Raw genomic sequence first — 20,302 nt, 5'->3', positions numbered from 1 at the left:
GGATTTATTGAACATCTGCTATAAATAAAGCATTAAGGGAAAAAGTATATGGTAGTTTTTGCCCTCAAAAAGTTTATAATCTTGTTCGGGTAATGCAATGTACTGTTAAATCAACCTCTGGCCATCTTTTTTACCGATTCACTTCCTTATAACTAGTTTTCTCCAAAATTGGGATAGTTTAAGTGACACTTCAACTCTAGTTTAACTTATCCAAATTGCTAAACTAGTGAGATGATACTGCTTGGATTTATTTATCATTAAGTCACTATCACTCCCAGACATTCTGGCCTCTGAATGTCCTGTTTCTTGCTTCCAATCCTCTTTCTCAACATCCCAGAGCCAGACATTCTTAATCTCGAGTTAGGGAAATTGGAGCTGATGAGGACTCTGCTGCAGCCTCTCCCTCTTGCAAATGACAAGGCATCGCCAAGTCCACCTCACACAGGTCCTGCTGACATATTCTGACCATGGGGTAATCATGTCCACGAATCTGCCAAATTTTCAGGCCTGTCCGGCAGAGAACTCTACCACACAGAAACTAAACTACTTTTCAAACACAAGGTCACAGGTGATGGTTTTGTTTCAGTTGAGAGCTATCAGCCCATCCCTTCATTAAGTGGTAAATAAACATCTGGGTGGTTTTTACCTGGTGTTCCAAGAAACTGAGCTCATTTGTGACACATACTAAGGCATAAAAACTTTAAGAAACCCAAAATTTCCAAGAAATTGGTTCTAGGACCACTGGCTATCCACTTTACCCCCGTCGCAGAATCTTAAAGAGAGACTGATACAACGAATGAGAAACTAATAGGAGGGCATCCCCTAGGAGTTAAGACTAGTACCAAAAAAGGAGGCTGAAGAAATCTGTTGGTAGCAGAATTCTAAGGTCCTATAGGTCATTTCATTCCACTAGTTTTCTCCTTTATCCACAAGGACAAGTGCATGGTCACCATCAGTGATATGATAGAACTGACTTATACTATGGAGACAGCTGATAATGGGCAGTTCTTCCCAAGTCCTCCTGCAGTGATTTCAAATTAGATCATGGTGAGAATATTTGCATCATGGAAACTGGTAAATGCTACGTATAAGTCAGCTCCTCCCACACCCAAAACAAGAGCCAGTTCTTATAAACATTTCCCAGTCCACCATCTAGTCTCATCTTTGTTTTCCCAGGTTTAGTGGTAACTATTCCCTGAGAAAGTCCCATGGACACACGCTTGCCTCACTGACCTGGGCTCGGTTGGTGTACAGCACTTTCACGTCCTTCAGCTTCTCCAAACCCTCACTATAGTGCAGGATAGCTGTTTCATAATTGCCTTCAGCAAATGCTTCATTCCCTTTTTCTTTTAGGGCTATGGGAATATAAGTCACACAGGTGAGCTCTCACCACACATCAGAAAATCTCTCAGACTTTATTCCCCCGATTTTTCAATTCTACTTTGAAGGTCTTCACTTCTATTGATCCTAAAGGGACTCAACATTTGTTTTTCTCTGCAGATATTTCAGGACCAGCTTCTTCAAGTATATTTTTTTCCTCCAAATCCACCCATGTCTTCTAATCTCGAGTTAGGGAAATTGGAGCTGATGTCTTCTATGTAGATTCTCAGAAAAAGTAAACGTTTCTGCACCAAGGCTCAGAACTATACTAAGTTTGCCACAGAGACCAAATCTGTGCATTCGGTGTCTCATAAAGAGGGTCAAATAATTAATTTTCCCAACAAAGATGGAATCATTCAGACCTGCAGCACACACAGCCCTGGGTGGTATAAAATAAATTGAAAACATTCTTCTATCATATATATCTCCCCACAACATACACAATCCCATCCCTTCCTTTTCCTTGATTTCTCCTCTCTTTTCTCACAGCTGTTTTATTCTTCTTTTCCACTTCTTCATCTATGCCTTAGTCTAACCAGTGGCAGCTCACTCTCACCCCCTACTACTTCCTGAGCACTGTTTAGTACGATTCACTTTGCTCTGCTAAGAGCACAGGGATGCTTTAGAAAGAGGTTTCACTGGAGGTAGGTATATCCTACCCCCTGCTTGTTGCAGCAGGAATAAAGAAGAGACCACCAATGATTTCCTTCTGGCCAAGTCCCATTGCCTCGAGCCCATCACAAACCTCACCACTGGGAATCTAGATGTCCTCAAATGTCAGCATTCAGGCTTTCGTGTGCTCTTTCTAGCACAAATCATCCCACCATTGAAACGTAAGGACTGACAATTACCATCTGCTAAGACTTTGTTTTCCCTTCTTCTCTTGGCTCGTTCCTTTGCATCCTTCTCCACAGATGCCAAGAAGGCCTCTGACAGCAGGGTAATTTCAGATATTAAAAAGAAAAATCCAAATACTATAATCAGTTATTTAGCTCAAATTCAGAAGAGTTACTTTAGAGTCACACGTATGCATATGCACACAGGCGCACACACACGCACACACACAATTCTGAGGCAACTAAAATGACATTTTCTTAATTTGACATTAAATGGTAATCTGTGTGCTTTATTATTATACATGATGGCTATGACTGTGCTTCAAATTTGAATTATGTCTTTTAAAAGAGTTTTTCTTTGAAGACAGATTTTTTTGTTCTGTTTAGCATAATGAGCTTCTGAGCTGAGCAACAGAGAAACTATCTGGATCCCTTGAACAGGGTAAATTGGATGATACAGAATAAAGGAATTGAGTTTACAAAAGGTTGACCAACAGAAAATAGAGAAAAACCTCTCAGGGACGTTCCTGCTGACCACTAGTAACAGAATGGGATGATCAGTAGGTTTTTGTTCACAGGTTGTTTGTAAGCCCAGAGGCAATAATTTAAAGGTCTGGGAGCTACACTCAATCAAAACTGGTCCTATATAAAGAATAAAAATTGGGAAGAGAGATGCTATCCTTACCTGAGTTTACTTCTTCGGCACTCTGTAGATGTAGGTTATCATAAAAACAAAGAAACAAATTTCAAAAGCCACTCTCTAATTTATATGCATATAAACCAAGAAGGCAAATCAATTACAAACAAGAGGTCATTTCCTTTAACCATCAAAACTAAAGAGATCAGAATTCGGGGGGCTTGCTTTAAATCAGGAGATCTGGTTATGGGCACAATTGCTATGGGACCGAGTCTGCAAAACAAGGCTGCCCAGGTCAAGAGACCTCAGCTGTGGCTTATGAGTTGGAAATGAGTTAGAATACATTACCTTAAAAGTACAGCTTAAATATATCACACAAGCTCAGGGGGTGGAGAGGCGAAGTTTTCATTAAAATAGATTCAAAGGGTTGTTCAAAGATAACCCAGAAAGATCAAAGGAAAAAAAATTGAATTTTATACTTTCTTATAAAAAATAAATCTAATGAATCTAAGAAACAAAAGACCATTTCAGCCTCGCCGGACAGTTTGAGATGAAACTACTGCCTTGGTGTAGGTCTTCTCACTGTCTGTACTTATATAACTTCTCAATAGAAAAAGAAACCTTCACAGCAGTTTGTGGAGGACTGATCACAGTCTTATTCAAGGTGGTCCTGCATTCATCCTCCTCCTGGTCTTCCTCCATAAGCAGCAGTCTCTTTTCTGTCTCCAGGACAGCATTCTGTTGCACAACTGGGTCATCAGAATTCATCTCCTGAATTAAATTGGCTAGAGAAGAAATCAGATGTGACTTAATCAAACAAGATATTCAAAAGACTCTATTCACTAGAAAGGATGGTGCATAAAATGTATGGGAAAGATCTTAAAGAAAAAAAATAGCGCAATCAAAAGCAAAATAGAGCAAGCAGAACCAATGAGAAAAAATTAACATATATATATGTATTTTTTTTTTTTTGCCTAGAAAAAAGTTGCAGGTGAGTGTAGCTATTAGCTTTAAGGAACAGAGTTTTAAGCCATTATTCAATTCAACAATAATTTATGGAGAACTCATTATTAGATATTATGTTGATGTTATAGATAACAATGATGAATAAAAAAAGATCCATTTTTGAAGAGTTTATGAACTTGTGTGGGAGACAAACATGTAAGTATAGGCAGCTCCAAAATCACAAAACAACAGCCCTTAACCCTATCCTCACCTGTCTTCACTGTACTGCCTATCCAGCTTAGATTCCATGGTCAATCACTTGGCAGTCATCCTGCCCACATACTCAACTCCCTTGCCCCACTATCCCACCTAACAGATAAAATTCCAGCTCTACATGATTCCAATTACCCAATTCTCTCAGTCTGTATTAGGAATGCTAAGTACTGAAGGAGACAGATAGATGCCTGGGGGACTGGTCCAAACTCAACTGGACCTTCAGTGATGCCTAGCAATCCTTGTTATCCTAGGCAAGATATCCTATCATTCCCCCAATGACTTTTAACAGTTTGTAATCTGAACCTGACCATCTCAAAAAGATGACCTTACTTATCAATTCAGAGAGGAGAGAGATGCCATCAACTTCCTGCCACTAAAACTACGAAACTGCCTATACCTACATCCATCCTTCCTTCCTACCAGGAAAAAGTGCCCATTCTTCAGTGAGGTTAGTCCCTCATCCTGGGCCCAGGAGTCCATCGTCATGTTTTGCATAATCAGGAACCCTGCATCACCAATTAATAATCCTATTGCACAATATTTTCAACCCACTCCATTCGACCAGCTTCTTCCTAAATGTATTTATGTACTTTAAATCTCTCCTAATGCTCTGTCTCCTCCCCTTCACAATGAAACTTCTTAAAGACATTTTCTTGTTCCAATTTCTTCATTTCCCACTGACTCTTCAAGGAAGTTTGAAATTTTTTAATTGTACAATATTTCAAGCATACAGAAAGTAATATAACATTTTTGTTTCTATGCCATTTATAAGTTAATGGTATCTTTTCTCCAGCATGTTTTAATGCTTAGTATTTATATCATTTAGATTTTGCTGCATCACACACCACGTCAAAACTTAGTGGTTTGAAACACACCACCATTTTTGTGGCTTAGTTTACAATTCTCTAAGTCAACAATCTGAGCTGGATTCAGCTGGCCAGTTCTTCCAGTTTCAGCTGGACTCACACATATATCCATGGTCAACTGTCAGTCATCTAAGTGGCTCTGCTTTAGAAAGTCCGCTGGCTGTTGGCTTGAGAAATGCGAGCAATGAGGGGAAGTGTGTCTTACCTTCTCATGAGCGGCATGAGTGCAAGCCCCAATTCACATGCACTTTTCAAGCCTGTGTGTGTCATGTTTGCAAACATCCTTTTGGCCAAAGTGAGGCACATGGCCAACCAACCCAGATTCAAGGGGTAGAGAAATAGGCTCCACCCTTGATAGGAAGAAAGGAATTTGTAACCATTCTTGCAATCTATCAGAATATTTGTGTATGCAATATTTAAACAATTTTTAAAAATAGTTGTATAAAATGTGCATTCGTTTGCAACTTACTTTTTTCTCTTAAGATGCTTTAGACATTTGTTCTTGATACATATGGTTCAGTTGATTCATTTAAACCATTATATATACCATAGTTAATCCATTCTCTTATTGACCGCCAGGTGGTTTTTAATTTTAGTTTTTTCTAAAGTAAATAAATGCTGAATTGAATATCTTTATTTACATATTTCCCTGTGCACATATGTTACAAATCCTTCAGGATGTGGCTGTACCAATTTTTACTCCTACAAAAGTGTACAAGAGGGAGTTCCCATTCTTCTACATTCTTGTCATCACTTGCTAGGTTAAACTTTTTAATTGCTGTCAATGTAATGAATGGGAATGGTATTTCATTAATGTTTTAATATGTATTTTGCTGAATGTGATTGGAATTGAGCATCCTCTTACTGATTTGCACCCATTTGGATTTCTATGAAGAGCCTACTCCTATTCTTGGCCAATTTTCTATTGGGTCATTGTCTCTTTCTTATTAGTTAACATAATTTCTTTTCAAAAAAAAATTTTTTTTTTAAGAGACAGTCTGGCTACGTTGTCCAGGCCGGATTTGAACTCCTGGGCTCAAGTGATACTCCTGCTTCAGCTTCCTGAGTAGCTAAGACTACAGGTACACACCACCATGCCTGGTTGATTTGATTGTGAAACAGGGGAGTTCTCTGATTCCCCTCGCAGGACATGCGACAGAGGTGTGGCTTGCCTGTTCAGTCACCACCACTACTCAAACCCCTGAGGGGAGGGGGAGACAAGTGCAGGAGCCCAACTGGAAGCGTGTTACAGTGTGTCCTTTTAGCCCTGCCATCTGCAGACGACTTGAGTGTTAACCAGCTCGATGGATCCTCTGCCTTTTCACAAGGCTTTTTGTATCCTGAGCTCTTGCCCAGCATCCCTGGAAGAACCGGGTCACACACAGGCTTGAAGGATGAATGTGGGGTTTTATTGAGTGGTGGAGGTGGCTTTCAGTGGGATGGATGGGGAACTGGAAGGGGGGATGGAATGGAAAGATGATCTTCCCCTGGAGCTTGGCCATCCAGGGGCCAAACTGCCCTCTGACTGCTCCCAGCCAAACTCCTCTCAGCGTTCAGACATTCCTCCTCTTTGCTCTGCTGTGTCATTCTGCCATTTGTCTGCTTCTGTCCTCATCTCCTCACCTGCTTGCCTGCTTCTGGAGCCTGCAGTTCAGGGTTTATATGGGCACAGGATAGGGGAGCATGGCGGGCCAAAAGGCAACTTTTTGGGCACAAAAACAGAAATGCCTGTTCCCACTTAGGGCTGCAGAACTCCAGGCTTGAAGGTGGGGTCTTTGCCAGGGAACCACCCTCTCCTACCCACTATTCCCGTCTCCTATCCTTATCAGTTGTATATTCTGGACTGGTTACATGTATTTCCAAGCATCTTCCCCTTGGGCATGCTTTGTCTTTTCATTTGTTTTTATGGAATATTTTGTTGAAGAGATTTTCTTTTTAATCTTAATGTGTTAAATATACCAATCGTTTCCTTTACAATTTAGGCCTTTTGTGTCAGTAAGGTTATAAATACACTAGTTTATGGTATTTTATAAAAGTTTTAAAGTTTTTTTCTCATTAAGGTATGTAATTCACCTGGAGTTGACTTTCATGTAGGGCAGGAGCATTATTTGTTGAGAAGTCCCTGCCAGCAATGTGTCTCATCAGCCCTGTAATATGTGCGAGTCTGCTCCAGGCTCTGCATTCCTTTCCCCTGATTGTCTTTTCCAGCATCAAAACCTCCATGCATCGATTACTATGGCTTTATAATAAATCTTCAATGTCAGGTAGGGAGAGTTGTCCTGCTTTTTTTTTTTTTTTTTTTCCCTGCAGTTTTCTTGGCTCTTGCTGGTCCTTTGCTCTTCCATGTAAACTTTGGAATCAGCTTGCTGAATTTTAGTACATACTACTTTGGGGGTTTTGATTTAAGTTGCATTTACTGTATAGAACATTTTAAAAATCGACATCTTTAACAAATAAGTCTTCCTATGATTAAATATGTCTCCATTTATTTAGCTCTTCTTTCATGTCTTTTAATTAACTTTTTTTATTGACTCAACTCCACACGTTATTCTAATTTCATTGTTTTTCTCCCTAATGTCCTTTTTCTATTCTAGGATCCCCTCCAGAACACTATATGACATTTAGTCATGTCTCCTTAGGCTTCTCTAGGCTGTGACCATTTATCACCCTTTCCTTATTTTGATGACCATGATAGTTTTTAGTAGTACTGATCAGGTATTTCATAGAATACGTTGCAATTTGGGTTTATCTGGTATTTTTCTCATGGTTAGACTGGGTTACAGGATTTGGGGAAAAAGACCATGGCACATTATGGCATATCAAGGATGCATGCAATCAGCGTGATTTATCAGGAGGTTAACCTTGATCATCTGTCTGAAATTGTGTTTGTCAACCTTTTCCACTGTAAAGTTACTTTCTTCCCTCTCTTTCCATACTGTACTCTTCGGAAGCAAGTCACTAAATGTATCTCACATTTAAGGGGTAGAGATGCTCCATCTCCTTAAGGGAAGAGTCACTACATAAATTTTTAGTTGGAATGGATTTACTGCTTTCAGGGTAAACACAAATTCCTTACCATGGTTTCCAAGGTCTTTCCTAATATGGCCCCTCCATATTCAGATCGGACTCTTCTCTCCTTGATCTCTTCTTTCCAGCTATATGGGGCTTTTTATTCTTTCACTTCCTCAAAAGCACCACACTCTTTCTTCACTCTTAGCTTTCCTGCCTCCTTACTTCCCACCCAGAATGCTCCCCTGTCATCTCCCCAGTGACCAACTCCTACTCATTCTTCACATTTTGCCTAAATCTCACTTCTTCAGGAAAACTTAATTTGATTTCTGTTATAGACTAAATTGCATCCCCCCTGCCAAATTCACATGTTGAAGCTATAACTCCTGGTATGACTGTATTTGTAGACAGGGCCTTTAAAGAAGTAATTAATTATTGCCCTAATCCAATATGACTAGTGTCCTTATAAGAAGAGAAACACCAGATACATCCACGCACAGAGAGATGACTATGTGAGGGCGCAGCGGGAAGGTGCCCATCTGCAAGCCAAGGAGAGAGGCCTCAGAAGAAACCAAACCTGCTCACACCCTGGTCTTAGATTTCTAAACTCCAGAACTCTAAGAAAATAAAGTTTTGTCATTTAAGCCAGCCAGCCTATTTTGTTACAGCAGCCCTAGCAGACTAATACAACCTCCCAAAGCTGGGTTAGATCCCTACACTTTATAATTCTCTCTGTGTCTCATATTGCACACTTGAAATTACTGTTTAATATCTGTTTTCTTCACTGGACTATTGAAACCATGAAAAGAGGTAATTCTTTGACTGTATTCTCTAGGGCCTACCAACACTCAACACATAGCAAGAGCCCAAGAAGTAAATGTACAGAATCTATATACATGTGGCTACATAAATTTAAATTAATTGAAACAAGCCACATTTCAAACCTGGGCTGCAGCCATAAACACACAGAATCCTAACCACACAGAGTGGAGCTATAAGCCACATTTCAAATACTCAATAATCATGTGGCTAGTGGCTACCATAGTGGACGGTGAGGATTATGGCAAATTTTCATCATCACAGAAAGCTCTATTGGACAGCACTGGTATAAATGATACCTGAATGAACTGTGAGTATCCATAAAAGTTAGCCAGGTTAAAAAAAAAAAGATGAAGAGGCAGTGGGAATGGCAAAGACCCAGTGCAGAGTGTGAAACACAGAGTATGTGTGGGGGAAACTATCAGCAGTTTGTTGTTGCTCAAGCGTGAGGAAGGGAGATATGAGAGAGGTAAGGACAAGGTCATGGGAGGACTTAAGTCCTGATGAGAGCTTGGGATTTATTGTGACTGCAAAAGGAATCCAAGCAGAGAAGTGTCTGGGTCAGATTTGCATTTTAGATACATTACTCTGTGGGGAGTATAAACCTGGAGATAGGAAAAACAATCAGGGGGTTGTTGAAATAGTCTGGGTGAGAGGAACCAGAACAAAGGGAGGGTTGGAGAGGATGGCTCTCCAACCAAACTAGATGGCTAATTGGATGCAGGGTTATGAGGTGGGAGGAGTCCCAGATACTTGTAAATTTCTAGATGGTGGTGTCACCAACTGAGACCAGGATGAAGGGGAGGGTACGAGAAGCAGGTTTTATTTGGGAGGGGGAGGGCAAAGGGGAGGGAAAGAGATGATGCCTCCATTTTGGACACATTTAAGTTTAAGTTATTTGTGGGATACAGTAGGTACGACAGTGATCATAGAGGCAGAGGCTCGGAAAAGAAGGCTAAGTATCCACGTAGATGTGGGGGTCATGGCCACCACATACTGATGGCAGGTAAAGCTACATGTTTAGACCAGCTGAAGAGAAAGGCAGCAGTGGGCCAAGGCCAGAGCTCCATGGAACAGCACTCAGGGATGAGCAGGCCCATGAGGCACACAAGGCATTATACATGTATCATTTATGATGCCACCCAAACTAGCTTTAAAACCAGTTGATTCTATAAACCCAGGCAATCTGCTAGAAGCAGCAATTTCAACATATTTCTTGTATTTACTATGGAAGGTCTGTTTGCCTGTTGGTTGGTTTGTTTCTATACTCAAACGAGCTCCCTGAACAGGGACTGACAGGTTTGGAAATTACTGAAAGTGATCTGTGGGATCACAGTACATATTCTTTGAGATCCAACCTGTCTGAGCTTGGGAAAGGATTTTCTCATCTAGAGGAAGAGAAGGGAATGACGATCATAAGCCATCCATGTAATGTGATGGATTCTAAAGGAAAGCCATTTGATTTTGCCTCTGCAGCTCTAGAACAGAAATGGCTCTACTCTAAAACGGGAGGAATCTCACACTGATCAATGAGGCTCTAGACCCTTGAAGGGAACAGCTAGGTTCATTGTCAGTGAGGAAACAGCAGCTCGTTTTGACTGGATTCCACAAAGAAGGATACAAAATATGGAGGAAAACCATCAGCCTGAATTCCTATCAGAATGTTAACAGTTTCTCTGATACCAATTAACAGCCAGAAAATACGGCCCCGAGGCTATAACTTGCCTCTCAATACCCTTCTGTTTAATTTCAATTACATTCTTTCCCTGAGAGTTACAAACCTGTCAAGTCACCCAGGAACTTAGAGTAATCATTTCCCTTTATCTACTCCACCTCTCTAAAGCAAAAATTAATTTATGATTTACTAGTACTTACTGATTTCATCCACATTTTTAAGAAATTTCCGCAGATCTTTCTCTTGATCAGCATCCATTGTGAACCGGAATCCCTAAGGGATGCAGCATAAATGATGAAATTAATAATAATAAAGCACTAAACAGAATGGTCAGGCTTATTAGCATTCTAAAACTAAGAGCCAAGTGATTATTTTTATGGCAGTTTTGTTTATAAATGTCAATGAAGAACAGTAGGGTGATCCGTTTCATTCCAACTGCTATTTAAGGCCAAGAGGCACTCATTTATGTGCGGCAATGCTCCCACAAAGCTTCCAGCCTTCCTTTCAGGGCAGAAAACGCTCTGCAAATAGTTCTTCCAAAGCTAACATCAATCCCGGCGATTTAGGGACCTGGCATGGAGATGAGGAGAGAGCAGATGACAGGTTGCCAAGGATAGAGAAATACACTAACTCCTCACTTTGATCATGACAGGCCGGTCTAGTCAGAAACTTAAATGTGGATGTGTGACAGGTAACAAACTTGGGGCAATTTGCATCCAAATGTCCATACTTGTTTAAAATACACCTTTGGCTTGTTTCTGAAGAGTGAAGAAAGGGTACAAATTGGCTGAAGGGATTAGAACATGATGTTACCATGCTCACCAGCGTCTCTTCTGCTCTAGGTACCTTAGACATTATTTTATAGTTGTTTTTGTGTGAGAAGGCTCCGTGGTCTACCCAGCGGTACTTAGTGCTTCATCCACAGATCATAAAAATTATCAGAAAGCTTGTTAAATATACAGTTTCCTCAGCCGTAGCCCGAGATTTCGAGTCAGTAAACCCGGGACAGTGCCCAGCCACGAATGTAGATTTTAAACCCGTTCCAGGTGATTCTGATTTACGGCCAGGTTTCATAATAGTGTAACATGATTCTAACACGTAATCTGCCACGAACAAACTGCGAGTGATTTAATCTGAGTCTGGGTGTCCTTATCTCCACCAGTTACAAGCTGTGTGATTCTGGCTAAAGTCACAACCTCTCCGAGCCTCAGAGTCCTCACCCATACTATGGGAAGGTTAGAGAGAAACCACGAGGACACTTTGGGGACTGATGTAAAGCACCAGGCACGCGACGAGCGCTCACTGTGAAGCACCCTTACCTATATAAAACGGGGTGGGGTTGCGGCTTAACTGAATGATCGGTAGGGTTTCTTCCAGGTCAAATCTTTTCAACTCCCACGGAACAGAGGCCCAGTCCAGTGAATTAACCTGCCCAACGGTATGAGGGTTAGAAGGCAGGCACGCGGGTGCAGGGACAGGAGACAACCCCTGTCTCCCAGGGCATGGATCTCAGGGTCCTCACTGCCTGGCCAGTGTCACCCCCACGCTAGAGTGAGAGGGTCAGAGCTAGGTGACGGCGAAGCGACGCCGCCCTCGGTGTTTCACTGGGTAGGGCTGCGGCAGCGGGGGGCCTGTGCCCGAGCCCCGCGCCGAGCCCGCCCCAGACGCGCGCTGCCCGCCGGGCGCAAAGAGGCCAGGCCGCCCGCACTGTTGCCCGGCAACCGCTCCCCAGCGTCCGCAGGCCCGGGGCCCTCCAAGCAGGTCCCAGACCGCAGCCGAGACCTTCCCATGCTCTGGGGCCCAAAGCAGCGTCCTCTGCTCGGCTCTGAAGGCCAGTCCAGGACCAGCTCTCACGGAGTATTCCGGGATACCCCGCAACACCAACCTGACTCGCTCAGCTTAGGACAGGTAATGGCGCAGCTACTGGCCTAGGCCGGGGCGGGGCCAGGAGCCAGGGACCCCGGGGCGGGACCAGGGGCGGGGTCAAAGGCCGGGGGGCGGGACCGGGGGCGGAACCGGGGGCGGGCGTGGACCCGCGATCACCACCCTAGAGCTCTAGCTCCGGAGCGCGCCAAGTTCAACGCCAAAGTCGAGGTTGGGATGTCCGATGCCTGGCGCGGGGAGACGGAGGAAGCAAAGTGCTGGTCTCTAAAGCAGCGCCTGCTGCTCGCCTTTTTTCTCCTGAAGAGGGGGTGTCTCACTCCCATTAGCTTAATATCCTTGCCCAAAATGTAAAGTCTCCAGTGTTGTTGTGAATCCGGTTTTGTTTATTGATAAATGTGTGAGTTAGAAGATTTACACGTTTATCCTTAGGAGAATTATTTGAGTAACCTTTTTTATCCTCAGTTTTCTCATCTATGAAATGGAGAAATGGCACTTTCTCATACGGATCATGGTTAAAGTTCTGTAATGGCCCAACAGATTCACCTTGCTCACTGCCTAAACAGAGTTGATTTATCAAGACAGGGGAATTGCAATAAAGAAAGAGTAATTCACACACAGCTGGCCGTGAGGGATACTGGAGTCTTATTACTCAAATCAGTCTCTCTAGCTTTCAGGGATCAGAGTTTTAAAGGATAATTTGGTGGGTAGGGGTCAGTGAGTCAGGAGTGCTGACTGGTAGGATAGGAGATGAAATCACAGGGAGTCAAAGCTGTCCTCTTGTGCTGAATCAGTTCCTAGGTGGGGGCCATAAGACCAGATGAGCCATTTTATCCATCTGGGTGGTGCCAGCTGATCCATCGAGTGCGGTGTCTGTCAAATATCTTAAGCAATGATCTTAGGTTTTACAATAGTTTATGTTATCCCCAGGAGCAATTTGAGGAGGTTTAGAATCTAGCAGCCTCTAGCTGCTTAACCCCTAAACCATAATTTATAATTTTGTGGCTCATTTGTTAGTTCCGAAAAGGCAGTCTAATCCCCAGGCAAGAAGCGGGTTTGCTTGGGAAAGAGCTGGTATTGTCTTTGTTTCAAAGCTAAACTGTAAACTAAGTTTCTCCCAAAGTTAGTTTGGCCTATGCCTGGGAATGAACAAAGACAGCTTGGAGATGAGAAGCAAGATGGAGTCAGTTAGGTCAGATCCCTTTCACTATCTCAGTTATAATTTTGCAATGGCGGTTTCAGTGCCTGGTACCTAGTCAGTAGGAATGGGTGGCAGACAACATCCAGAGAATCGTAGTAGGGTTTAGAGCAGAATGAGCTAATGGGCACATTCATTCACGCCCCAAATACGTGCACACAGCCCTAAAGAAATTTCAGTCTGTTTTTCTAAACAAAATCTCAGAGTATTATGTGCAGGGTTACCAATGGAAAAAAAGCAGGTTTTGGGGAAACTTGAGCTTAAATTCATGGTCAGAAACACCTGGAACTTCTTGGCAAATGAGTGCTTTATGGAAACCTGTTTGGTAGGGAACAAGGGGCCCCTAGACATGGAATTCGTCAGAGGGGAGAGGGATCCAGGCATGGCCAGCTAGCTCTAATGTTGATTCCAAGTACAGCATGTTGACTCTCTTGTGGCCTAGGCCCCATAGGATGCATGCTTGTGTCCTATAGAGAACAGAAGAGCTGTTTGACTGAAGTCTCTATGATGTATTGGTCCACATGCCATCCTGCTTGGGTACCCCCCAATGCAGCATAACACAAAGGGGCCAGGGATGTTCTGCTCCTCTTGGCAGCTGAACAGGTACAGCATCAGCAGAGTGAGGCTTTTCGCTCATCAACTGCAACAGGAGACCTGGGGGTCCCAGCAAGACATGATCACAGTGGCTGTCCCAAGGGACTGAGGTGCCTCAGGAGAAGTAGCAGAGAATGTAGGTGCCTGGCAGGAGCAAGGACGTTGACGAGCACAGGCCAGGCACACCATAGGGATCCTCAGAAAGATATGGGGTATTTTACAGTGACCTTCCAGCCTATGGAAATTGATGGAGACAAGAACCAGTGATGTTTTGGTTATCACCATTAATATCGTCCCATTTTCCTCTTAGGCCTGTGAGGCCTTGAACACATGAAGGCTATATGCCTATGGTCCCCAAACTCAGGATGTTTCTTATCACTTTGAGGCCAATTGTTCCAAATCACTTACTTCCTATCCTACTACTCTTTTCACTAAACTCCTTTCCTATGTTCCAGAGGTATCTGCCCACAACTGACTGTACCACATAACCATTCACTCACATATTCGTTCAGCAAATGTGAGTGGTCTATAGTGTGCTAGATGCAGTGGAAGGCCCCTGGGGTGCACTTGACATATATTCATCACACGCTAAGTGGTTAAGAGCTGGGGCTCTGGAGCCATTTTGCTGGGTTCAAATCTCACATCTCCACCTATTAGCATTCATTAAAATGTCTTTAAGCACCTACCATGCACCTTCTATTGTGCTAGGTACTGGGGATCATATTCCTCCTCTTTTATTGCTAACACTACGGAAACCATCCTTACAAACTTTATAAAATTAATCAGTGAAGCAGGGAAGGGGAGAAATAAAATAAGCCCAGCTTGCAGCACATTCAGCATGAACCACGAGGTCAGCCTGTTCTCTGGCCTGCTTCTTCACAATTGTTTGGTGTCTGTTATCTCAGCATCACATAGACCTGTTACAAGATTGTAGTTCCCCTTAACTGCTCTATAGATAACAACTTGAACATAAAACATTACGTTTTCCACTTGGAATATTCTTTCAGGTCCCACAAACCAGTGAAATTACTAATGTCAGCTGTTCTGAAGGACCCATTGACACCAGCTGGTCTGAGGGCCCCACTGTGACCCTGTTCTGCTGGCCCCCGTCCAGGTCTCCTACTGTAGCTGATCAGAAGCTGACTCACCAAAGAATGCAGTTTCCAAATTCTGATACTTTCATCCCCCGTATCCCACCAATGGACAACCCCAGTTTTCTAGCCCCTTGACCTCCATGATCTCCTTAAAAACCCCAGCCCATCACTCCACCGGGAGATAGATCTGAGGGGCTTCTCCTCACTCCAGCTCTCCGCCCCCTCACTTGGTGCCCTGTGATCTGATTCTTTCTGTGCTGCACATCCTGTTGTCTCAATGTAACTGGTCTGTTATACACAGTGGCCGTACAATATGCATCTGCTACTGCTACTGTTAGATGTGTGACCTTAAGCAAGTTACTTAATCCCTGTGGGCCTTAGTTTCCTCATCTGTAAAACAGAATTGTTAAATGATGCTCTATCCCATAGGGTTTCTGTGAGAGGTACATAAGTTAATACAGGCAATGTGCTTAGAACAATGCCTGGAGCATTATCAATAACTAGTAAGTATTATTAACTATTACTACAACTATGATTAGTATATGTTAGACCGGCTCCTCCGAACCTTGATTGTATGTAGAAATTGCCTGCGGATCTTGTTTAAACAGGCATAGGGGCTGAGGTCTGCAGTGACACCCCTCTGTGAACTGTGGCCACACTGAGTAGCAAAGTGCAGATACTTCATTAAATGCTGGGATGCAGCAGAGCACCAGTGGTACCTGGTCACCAGACTCAAGGAGCTTGCTTATCACCCAGGGGGAATAAGGGTCAATAAACAAAATCATCATGTAAATTCTCATTGTGATAAATGCTATAAAAAGTAAAGGGTGAAAAGCAAAGGTAGCACAGGGTGCCGTGAAAGTCTAGTCTCAAACACTGGAAGTCTTCCCTGATGATGTGGTGTTCAAGAAGAGACTTGGGGGAGTCAGTGGGCATTGGACAGTTAAAGAGGGAGGTGGAGAAACAGCAAATGGCATGGGCAGTCAGGAAGGAGCCTGGTATGGAGGAGGAACCAGCAGAATGCCAAGTTTGTCTGCTGCATGGAGAGCAAAAGGTAAGCAGTACAAGATGAAGCAAGGGCCAGATCACATTAGGCCTTTGAAAGCCATGTAAAGGTTTTTGGTCTTTATCCTAAGCACCATAGGCAGCCTTCCAGGGGTTTTAGCAGAAGAGTGACATGCTCAGATATTTATATTTTCTTAGACAGTTATTCTGGCTGCAATGCAGAGAATGATCTGAAAAGAGGTGAGAGGGACACTGGGAGCCAAGTTAGGAGGTTGATGGTGGGTATTGGTAGTAGGAATAGAGATGAATTTGAGATGTATTTTGGAGGAAGGATTGACAGCAGGAAAGTATCAATAATGACGTTAGGTTTCCAGTTTGAACCAGATTAAGGTTCTCCATTGGCTGAGCCAGAGAATATTAGAGAATCACATTTGGAGAAAAGATGAGTTCAAATTTGTGATATCTAGTCCAAAATGCCCATGAGTTATCCAAGTGTAGATGTGGAGTAAATTGATGATTGTCCCTTAATATTTATTCTCCTGTTCTTCAGATGTACCAATTTTTAGCAAGGCCCAAGATACATAAAATAGACTGTGTTTCCCAGCTTTCCTTGTGTTATACACGACCAAGTTATAACTAATTACATATAAGCAGAGGTGGTGGTGCTGCTTCTGGGAAGTGTCCCCAAAAGGATGTTCTTTTCCTTGCCTTTCCTTTTCCTTGCTGATTGGAATGGGGACCCAATGGCTGGAGCTGGGTCAGCCATTTTGGACCATGATATAGAAGCATTGTGTTGAGGATCTAGAAGGAGACTGGGTCCTGAGATCATGGAGCTACCTCACGGGCTTTGGGCTGCCCAACTTCTTATTTCTATGTGAGCGAGACATTGAACACCAACAAGAGATACTTCAGTTGCTGGAAATATAAAGACTTTTATTGAAGATTCTGCTATCTTGGGTTTTCTGTCACTCCCAGTCAAACCTAATGTTAACTGATATGGAAAGCACTCTTCATTCATTCATTCATTCATTCATTCATTCATTCAACTAACACTCTCTTAATGTTTATATCTACTTTTTTCATCATAAGTCCAAATAATATTGTTATACTAGCATAATAGAAATGTTGCTATTTTAAAATGAAACACATGTTAATTTTTAAATGCATCTCATCCAATAAACTTTAAACATTGGAGCAATTTGTTACTGAGATCATGAAATTAAGAAGGCTATGTTATTATTTTTTCTCCTTGAAGTCATTTTTCCATTTTATATCTGCCCATACACACTTGGAATACTATCCTACTATGGAATTTTTTTTTTTTTTGAGATGGCGTCTAGTTCTGTCACCCAGGCTGAAGTGCAGTGGCATGGTCTTGGCTTGCTGCCACCTCCACCTCCTGGGTTCAAGCAATTCTCCTGCCTCAGCCTCCAAAGTAGCTGGGATTACAGACATCTGCCACTGCGTCCAGCTAATTTTTGCATTTTTAGTAGAGACTGGGTTTCATCATGTTGGTCATGGTTGGCCAGGCTGGTCTTGGACTCCTGACCTCAGGTGATCCACCTGCCTCAGCCTCCCAGAGTGCTGGGATTACAGATGTGAGCCACTGTGCCCAAACTTATGGGATATATTTTCATGCTTGCATCTCTTTTACTGTTAATCTCATCATACTTCTCTGCCACAGAAATATCAACAAAAGTTGTTGGAGTGTTTGCTGTGACCAAATATCATACTATGAGCCAGGGGCACAGCCTCTGTCCTCAGGAATCCCATAGTCCAATGAGGAAGACAGACGCATCAACAGATTATTATATTAATAGAACAGTATGATAAGGGCAGTGAAGGTCTAGTGCCTAAGGAAGAGTGAGGGAGGAGGAAATGCTGTCAGGCAAGTCCCGACAAAAACAGGGATTTCCCTGGTTAATGTGCAGGCTGGGAGTGTGTTGACTCCAGGCAGAGGGGACAGGACTGGTAAAAGTTTAGAGGCAAGGAACATTGTGAAAGGCAAGAGTGGTGCAAGATGAGCCCAGAGATGTGGGTAGGGGCAGCTATATCCAGGAGGAAAGCCATAGGAAGGGTGTGGAACAGGGACACAGCAAGGCAAGAGACCAGGGATGGAATGATGAGAGCTCCTTGGGCAGGAGGGATACAAAAAATGGGGGCAGCGTGTTTGCTCCTGGTTGAGCTGGAAGCCACAGACATTTGTGGCTTCTTCAGAAATCACTTCCATCTTGATGACTCTCACATACATCTCTGTGAACCCAAACTTTACTCCAAGTCTCAACACTCTAAATCCAACAGGGTAACTAGACAATGCCTTTCCTGGGAGTAGGGATTTTGCTTTATTGTATCTTTGTATCCTCAGTCCCTGGTGCTTAGTTGGAGCTAAATAAAGATTTGCTGAATAAGTGAGTTAATCTCTTGCTCTGCTTAGAGGAAGGTTCAAATATGTTATTCTAGATGGAAAAGGAATAAAGGTGTTTATAGTTTCTCTGCCTCAGCCTTCCCAGAGAGGTCCATCCTGGAGGACAAGCACTGTTACAGTCACAAAATACTTTTCAGGATACATCTAGCACTTGACAGACTGATCACTTTAACATATCAGAAGTCCTAGTAAACTCCGCATAGCCACTGGGCTGCCCACGAAGATTCCAATTTCCCCCCTTCCAGGTGCACCATAGGATCTCACTTCTCTATGGCCTGGTGATTTGCTTTGGTCAGTGCAGTGCTGGGAGAAGTCAAATGGGCAGAAGGCTTTAACAGCCAGTTTGACTCCCCATACATGTCCTTTTCCCCGACCCAGCAACCAGATAGTGTCCCTGAGTGAGGACATGGAGGACAGATATCTGTCCACCTTTGACGGGTATGTAGAATGAGTGAGCAATAAATCTTTCTTGTTATAATCCATAAAACTTTGGGGCTTGTTTGTTAATGCAGCATAACATAGCCCATCATGTTTAATACAGCCACTCAGACCACTTGTTCTTCACTTGTTACAATGACAAAGTCTAGGGACCCCGCATATGAGTACGTGTAAATAACAATGGTTGTGATTTACATTTTAAGTGTCAATGTCTATGCATTTTCATATATATTCAAACACACAGAGAGAAACAGACTTTTAAATTGTTGCTGACTTGCATTTCAAATATATTTCTCCTAGAGAACCTTTATGAATCCTATTTCACAATGACTACTTCCACCTGATCTAAATCCCTTGTGTGGTACTTCAGTTTTACTTTTGCTTTATGTCCTCAGTAAAAATGGGAGAACATTTGCTCACAGTGAGTCTGAGACTTGGAGGTTGTACAGTAAATCTGAGACTTGGAGATTGTATAAGCTGTCTCCCCTCTCTTTTACTCTGCTCTCTCTTTAGTGTAAACAATTGTCTTTGTCTCTCTTTGTCTTTTCTCATCAACCATACTTTAAAAACTTAGGTGTGGCTGGGTGCTGTGGCTCACGCCTGTAATCCCAGAGCTTTGGGAGACCAAGGCGGGTGCACTGCCTGAGCTCAGGAGTTCGAGACCAGCCTGGGCAACACAGTGAAACCCTGTCTCTACTAAAATACAGAAAATTGGCCAGGCGTGGCAGCGTCCACCTGTAGTCCCAGCTACTTGGGAGGCTGAGACAGGAGAATTGCTTGAACCCAGGAGGTGGAGGTTGCAGTGAGCCGAGATTGCACCACTGCATTCCAGCCTGGGCAACAGAGCAAGACTCCATCTCCAAAAAAAAAAAAAAAAAAGTTTAGGAAAGATAATATTTTTTTCTTCTGAGGACATGAGGAATAAAGAGATCTCACCTTTGCCTGCTGAGAGTGGTTGGTGTAGACAAAGTCCCTGAATCCAGGATCCAAACTACAAACGTGGCCCATTAGACAAAGACCCCTCACCATGGATGCTGGAGCTGCAATTGATTTGATAACTTTGGCTTCAAGATTTAGAGAAGGAGGAAGCTGAAGGAATTTGGCACTGTCTCTTTCCTCCCTAAAGAGAATTCAAAAGTCACATTTGATTTTTTTTCCAAACCTATGTCCTTTTGAAAAACAAAAACAAAAACGAACAAACAAAAAACCAGCATTCTACCATAG

General features: G+C 42.9%; 1 protein-coding gene across 1 annotated transcript in view; it reads right to left on the bottom strand.

Annotated features, from left to right (window-relative positions):
* Positions 1 to 12,417, bottom strand: part of TTC12 (tetratricopeptide repeat domain 12) — a 52,405-nt gene extending 39,988 nt beyond the window's left edge. The window contains exons 1-6 of the mRNA XM_011977020.1: positions 12,329 to 12,417; positions 10,644 to 10,716; positions 3,475 to 3,638; positions 2,902 to 2,923; positions 2,232 to 2,309; positions 1,234 to 1,355 (exon numbers count right to left, since the gene is read on the bottom strand). Of these exons, the coding sequence (XP_011832410.1) occupies positions 1,234 to 1,355; positions 2,232 to 2,309; positions 2,902 to 2,923; positions 3,475 to 3,638; positions 10,644 to 10,701 (444 nt within the window). The 5' untranslated portion in view covers positions 10,702 to 10,716; positions 12,329 to 12,417. The remainder of the gene's footprint in view (positions 1 to 1,233; positions 1,356 to 2,231; positions 2,310 to 2,901; positions 2,924 to 3,474; positions 3,639 to 10,643; positions 10,717 to 12,328) is intronic.
* Positions 12,418 to 20,302: the final 7,885 nt, after the last annotated feature.

The sequence above is a fragment of the Mandrillus leucophaeus genome, unplaced genomic scaffold (genome assembly GCF_000951045.1).
Source record: "Mandrillus leucophaeus isolate KB7577 unplaced genomic scaffold, Mleu.le_1.0 Scaffold172, whole genome shotgun sequence".
NCBI classification, from domain to species: domain Eukaryota; kingdom Metazoa; phylum Chordata; class Mammalia; order Primates; family Cercopithecidae; genus Mandrillus; species Mandrillus leucophaeus.
The sequence above is the reverse complement of the archived record's forward strand: the minus strand, read 5'-3'. Positions and strand labels throughout refer to the sequence as shown.